Here is a 7,027-nt window from a genome sequence, read left to right on the forward strand (position 1 = left end):
TTTCTGAGTCTTGTGTCTTATTAGTAATTACATGCAAATGGCGTTTGATGAAAATAGTTATCTCTCTTACAGCCGTATGAAAATAGCTTGAATCTCGTACAAGTTCTTTTTCTTCACTATCCTCCAATCCCGGTGACAGTTGGACAAAGACAATTTAATATCATCGAGTGACCGTATGCATTCTTGCAATGGTGTCTTATCCGCTGGATGATAATCTTTATGATCTTCAACAGATTCTTCGTGGCGGGAAGTACATGTGCATTTTTGCAATAGGGTCGTGTCCGCTTGATGTGAATCTGTATCATCGTCAACAGTTTCTTCGTGGCGAAAATTGCATGTGCATTATTGTAATGGGGTCGTGTCCACTGGATGTGCATCTCTATGATCGTCAGCAGCTTTTTCGTGGCGGTAATCACGCATGCAAACCTAGTTAAAGTTAAAAAAAAAGTAATGCAATCCTACAAATTGTATATAATTACAATGTTAATAGAAAAATATTAGTATTTTCGGTTTCCTTACGTTGAGTCTGTAACATGCTTAATGTACTAAGTAATGTTAATGCATTGGGAAACAAACATATAATTCATTTTCCTTGTCATCTTTCTATAATTGTATGTTAGTAATACGTTTTTAAACGTATATATACCATTTTGTCTAAAAAAGGCAACGCAACGTCCCGTTCACAATATTAATTTATTTTACGATGAAGTTTTTACCAATAATCTGGTCAGAATTATCATGAATAAACAAACAATGTAAGTAATGTTTAGTCGACTAACGAGTTTTAACAGCATACATCGCTTAAACGATTGCTTTCCTAATTGAGAGTATTTACTAAAATTTAAATTATAAAATATAAATCCGTAAGACTTTAATTAAGCAACCTTTTATTTCTTATAATCAATCTAGCTTAAATATGTAGCTTAAATAATTGAGACGCACGTTTTAAACTATGTGATTTATACGTCTTCAATTTGAATTGAATACTAAATTGTATAAAGAGAAATCAATGTCGATTGTTAAATGTTCATGCTTATTGTTAAGAATGTTTATTATGTCGCTGCGTGTGCCAAAGAACATATTCTTTTAATTATGTCCATAGTAGGCTTTCGCAGTCAGGTCAGGTTAATGGGACAATCGTAATCTAGTACAGCCTGTCCCGTGCTCGGATTTTGTCGACTTAACCGGCTCACCCACTATGGTGTCACGATATTTCGGGCGCTTTGGTGAACAGGGTATCTGGGTAACCCAGAAGCACGAATAAAAAGAGCTGACAAAGGGCGGATGAACATATTTCAGTGTCAACGGCCAACCCAGGGGCAGTGGGCAGGTTACAAACCTATAAGGGTAATTAAGACACCACCGCTCTGCCACTAGTCCAGGGCACCTAAGACAAGTGCGAGTACCACTTCAGTCTTACTGCAAGGGGTACTGTCCTTCTACCTTGTAAGGATTTGGTTAATCATAGGCTTAAGGAATCAACTACTTCAAATCCGCAGCCGCAGTCCCCTATGCGGCCTGACCTTGTCTACAAAGTCATTCGAAAGACTATCGAAAGTGGTCGAAAAGGTCTCTGTTTAGACTAAACATACATGCAAATGAAAACAATCTCCTTCCAAAACAATCAGTCACCCTACAGACAATTGCATTCTTGTGTATCTGCTCTACTTAGACACGTCAATGATATACTCGAAGGTATGGAGGAACATTATCGCCATTGATCTGAGTACTGTGCTGCCTTCGATACAGTCGCTCATGACATTCTACTAGACGTGTTGCAAAAAACAATACGGTGCACGTAGTACGGCACTTAACTTGATAGACTCTTATCTTCGTCCAGGTAGCTGTCGTTTAAGTGTTAATTCAGCTTTATTGTCGGCACGTTCTTTGGAGTGTAGTGTCCCACAGGGTAGTTGTCTTGGTCCATGGCTCTACCCGACGTACGCTGGAACACTGTTTGATGTCGTTCCTCCGTCCATCACAGTCTACGGTTTTTCAGACGACCACACCGCAAACAAGCGATTCAAATCTACATCTTTTTCTGTTGAAAGATCTGCCATTCATGAACTTGAACGTTGCGCACTCCTAATTAACAACTAGATAAACGAGAATAAACTGAAAATGAACGCATCGAAAACTGAATTCATCATGTTCGGTAGTAGACCCCAATTAAATAAATGTCAATCTAAAGAAAAAGATATTGCTAGTGACACTGTTAAAGCAAAAAAATGCATACGGTATTTGGGTGCATATTTAGATGAAACACTGAATTTTAAAGAACACATCAAAATTAAGTGCCGTACAGCCATGTACAACTACCTAAAAATCAAAAACATAAGGAAATACTTAACAAAAGAAGCACCAGAAATACTCGTTTTGTCTTTGGTAATACCCCATCTTGATTATTGTAATTTCCTCTGGTATGGAACAATGCAAAATAAACAAAATGCAATACACTGGCTACCAGTAAAGGCCAGGATAACATTAAAATTACTGACTTTCATGTATAATTGTTCTGTTGGTCACGCGTCAAAATACCTCACAGAACTTTTAACAGAAAAAGTACCAGGGCGTAACCTACAATCTACAGTCTCGTATGACGGATGCTATGATGTTAAACGCACAGAGAAAACTTTCATGGTTAACTAGTTTTGTTTGTGTTACTGTTGTAGTTTTGTTCTTTTGGGCAAAAGAATAAAGAAAACAGGTGTACTTACCAGCGTTTACAAATCCATTCTGCAATGTTACAAAGGCGCAAACTTTTAAAACCCACATAGTCGTTGATGCTGATGATTTTGTTCGCGATATTTAAACTCACTTGTAATATCGGATGGGTTAAATACCAAAGTTAAGGACCATGCAAGTTCTGCTAGGTACTGACGAACGAAATATGTGATTTGCTAGCCGGTATTTAAGGCCTTTTATAGATATAATCTTATTAGTAAATGGTTGAGATGGAGTTACCTTTTTGAAACTTTTTCGCGATATCGTTGAATTGAACTATATACTAGCATTTACCATGAATAAGTAAGTATTGCATTTATGAAATATTTTACTTGAAACATTTAGATGCTTACACAGTTAACGTAGATTTATTTAGAAAATATCCCAACTGACAGTGAAAACTTCATGGTAGTTGGTAATTTCAACAGCCACTCTCAAAGCTGGGGATATGACCACATAGATAGACGTGGAGAAGAAGTGGAGACCTGGCAAGATGATAACAACTTAAACCTAATCAACAAGCCTGATGACCTTCCAACCTTTTACTCTAGAAGTTGGCACACTACTTCAACTCCTGATCTTGCTTTATGTACAGCTGACATACATGGCCTTGTCAAGAGGAAAGTAGCAGAACAACTAGAATGAAGCGACCACCGCCCAGTCCACATCATTCTGGAACACACTGACTCTACTTCTTCAACTCTACCCAGATGGAACTACAAGAAGGCCAACTGGACCTTGTACCAATCTGAGATAGCCGTCCTGTGTAAAGACATTATAATTGATGGTAGGGACATAAACCAAGTTGTAAAGGAGTTCAACAAAAGCATACTCAAGGCTGCACAAGAAGCTATACCTACAGGGGCAAGAAAAGAGTATAAGCCATACTGGAGTGAAGAATTGGAAGAGTTGCAGAACAAGTTATCAGAAGCCAGGGTGGAAGCTGAATCCAATCCCTCACAAGAAGCCAATCTGTCTCTACAGCATGCAAAGGCAAAATTCTTAAGATGCAAAGCTCAGAGGAAAAGCTGGAGAAAAAAAACTGCATCTCTCAATTTAGAACGAGATGGACGCAAGTTGTGGAGACTTACAAAGCAACTGAATGATGACAATGAAAATGCGAGGGGCTCAGTAACTTTGGAGGAGAACGGAGAGCTGTTAACTGGAAAACAAGCTGCAAATGTGTTTGCCAAAAATTACAAAGATGTCAGGGATATTCATGTCAACAGAGAGCGACAACGAGAAGCTAGAAAAGAACAGAGGGATAGGTGAGCAAGACGAGAATCATCAAAATCTATGAAACAGGAACTGACCATGCACGAGCTTCAGACAGCCATCAGACAACTGAAAGCAAAGAAATCACCAGGACCCAATGGAATTACCAACGAAATGCTAATTCATCTACGCAAGACAGCAATGCGCAAACTCCTTGACATATACAATTACAGCTGGAAACAAGGTAAACTTCCCCAAATCTGGAAAGAGGCTACCATGATTCCTATCCACAAGAAAGGAAAGGACCCTAAGAAAGCCGCAAGTTACCGGCCGATCAGTCTCACCAGCTGTGTTGTCAAGACAATGGAGAGGATTGTTAATGCACGCCTCAAGTGGTATCTGGAAACCAATGATTTGCTGGCACCCCAACAGGCAGGTTTCCGACAGTTTCGCTCAACTGAAGACCAGACTACTTACTTATCACAAGAGGTCGAAGACGCGTTTCAAGAACAGAAGGTAGCCTTGACAGTCTGGATTGACCTTCAAAGGGCGTTCGACAAAGTCTGGACCGATGGTTTACATGTGAAACTTATGAGAAACGGAGTTGACGGATCCATGCTGAGCTGGATCAAGGCACATTTATATAACAGGAGAGCCAGGGTTAGTCTGAACCAAACAAAAAGCAGGAAGTTCCTACTGCGCCATGGAGTCCCCCAAGGTGGAGTCTTATCTCCAACACTCTTTGTGCTTTTCATCAATGACATAGTGTCTGAGTTACCAAAGGGAGTAAAAGCCGCACTTTATGCAGATGACCTGGTGTTATGGTATAAGGAATATCATGCAACCACGGCCACATACAGAATGCAGGGAGCCATAGACAAGCTTACAGCATGTGCCAATGACTGGTGTGTTTCTATTAACAAGGAAAAATCATCCACAACACCATGTCCACAAAGCAAAGAGCTGGAAAGATCATGATGGAAGAAACACAGCTGAAGGAAGAAGATGAGGATACATACCTAGGAGTCACATTTGACAAGAGGCAAACTTGGAAGCCACATATCAGCCGTATTGAAAGAACTGCCAGAAGGAAACTTGATTTGATGCGCAAACTTGCTGGAATAACATGGGGTGCTAATGAGCAAATATTGAAAACCATATACCTGGGCACAGTGAGACCCACAATGGAATATAGCTCAGCAGCATGGTCCACTACAGCCAAGACCAACCAGCAAGCCCTCGACAAGGTACAGAACCAAGCACTGCGAATCATAACAGGGGCCACCAAGTCGACACCCATTGCCTTCATGGAAAAACTTACTGGTATACAGCCACTGCATGAAAGAAGACAAACTAAAGTACTACTACAGGCTGAAAAGTTCAAATCCCTACCTGACCATCCAATAAAAGCTAGACTTACAGAAGGTACTAAAAACCGGCTGAAGAGAGGTAGTTTTGTACACCAAGTGAAGACACTTAACAGACAGTTTGTACAACAGCTGGACACTCAAACAACTCCACTCAGCTCTGAAGACATTGTAAATCCAACAGCAAATGATCTGTCAAAGGTAAAAATCAGACTTACTGTCCCCCTACTTGATTCAGAAGCACAAAATGAAATCATTAAAAGAAGTCATACCTTAGCCATGATAAACGAGGATTTCCCATCAGATCTGTGGACACATGTATACACAGACGGATCAGCTCCTAAAGCCGTTGAAGACGGAGGAGCTGGGATCCTCATCAGATATCCATCAGGCATAAATGAAACACACTTCATGGCCACAGGAAAAGGTGCAGCAATTACAAAGCTGAGACAGAAGCACTCATGAAGGCAGCCTCTATGATTGAGAACTCACCTGAAGATACCATCTCAGTAGTATTCCTCACAGATGCAAGATCAGTCCTTGAAGCTCTGACAAACAACACCTCCCCAAAACTAGCTAAACTTATGACAAGACTCAGCAATAACCACAACATAGCACTCCAGTGACTACCTGCCCACTGTGGAGTGTCAAGAAACGAGGAAGCTGACCAACTAGCCAAATAGGGAGCAAAAACAGAGCAACCAAATACCCAGTTTACATACAGAGAGAAAGTCACCATCATAAAAGCAATCACCAGGCCCCAGCAAGAACAAGATGCTTATCACGTGCTTAACAGAGCAGAACAAGTAGTGATGGTTCGACTACGCTCAGGACACAACAGACTGAATGCCCTCTTGTACAGAAAATACAAGCTTGTACCCTCACCACTCTGTCCATGTGAAGAAGAGGAACAAACTGCTAAACACGTTCTTCAAGGATGCAAAAGACACGACCAGGAGCGAGCTGCAAAGTGGTCCGAAGACACAACCCTCAACAGAAAACTGTATGGAGGTCTGGAAGATCTAAGACGGACTACAACATTCATTGCAGAAACTGACTTGATTGTGTAGCGCGAACGCCAAGAAGAAGAAGAAGAACGCAGATTTATTTCACCAACATTAGCTTTGACTTTTATTATGAAAACGTAACACAATCGTTGTTTTCTAGATACAAACGAGGAACACAATTATGAGAGAAAGATATAGCGTTCATCATAATTTAGTAAGAATTCCGCATCACCAATGTCGATATGGTAATACAGATTATATATTTGTTCTTAAAGGCAATCATATATATGCCTTTATACTATGGCAGATTTACTTGGTATTAATTTCGTTTCATTTAGAAATATGTCTTATTTTACGCCTACCTTATTCTCCTCTGACTTAATTTTACTCCATCTTATTCTGCTTTATCACTCATTTTTGTAAACACTCCATATTGCGTCTTTTGCTGTTTTTCAAACATATTGCTAGGTCAGTCATAATAATTGTTATTATAGGTTCGTAAATATATTCGCTCATTATCCTTCTTTCACTTAATATAACTTATTAATCATTCTTCACTCTTCTAACTATATCCTTATTGATAACACATTATAACAAATGACCCGCATATCCTGTAGATAATCAAAGTCAAAACACTGTTTTCAGATCTTTGAATTCAGAATTAATTATTGAAATATATAAGTTTACGACTACAGGGGATATGTTCCTGTAAAT

The 7,027-nt window shown here is 39.6% G+C and overlaps 1 protein-coding gene across 1 annotated transcript; it reads left to right on the forward strand.

The window, feature by feature from the left end:
• Positions 1 to 4,916: 4,916 nt before the first annotated feature.
• LOC127857490 (uncharacterized) lies at positions 4,917 to 5,771 on the forward strand. Its single transcript, XM_052393884.1, has one exon. The coding sequence runs from the start codon at positions 4,917 to 4,919 to the stop codon at positions 5,769 to 5,771; it is 855 nt and encodes a 284-aa protein (XP_052249844.1).
• Positions 5,772 to 7,027: the final 1,256 nt, after the last annotated feature.

This window comes from Dreissena polymorpha, chromosome 14, assembly GCF_020536995.1.
Source record: "Dreissena polymorpha isolate Duluth1 chromosome 14, UMN_Dpol_1.0, whole genome shotgun sequence".
Taxonomy (NCBI): Eukaryota; Metazoa; Mollusca; class Bivalvia; order Myida; family Dreissenidae; genus Dreissena; species Dreissena polymorpha.

Bases quoted from the DNA above. Each gene is read 5' to 3' on its own strand.
- LOC127857490 (XM_052393884.1), top strand. From the start codon at position 4,917: ATGGAAGAAACACAGCTGAAGGAAGAAGATGAGGATACATACCTAGGA.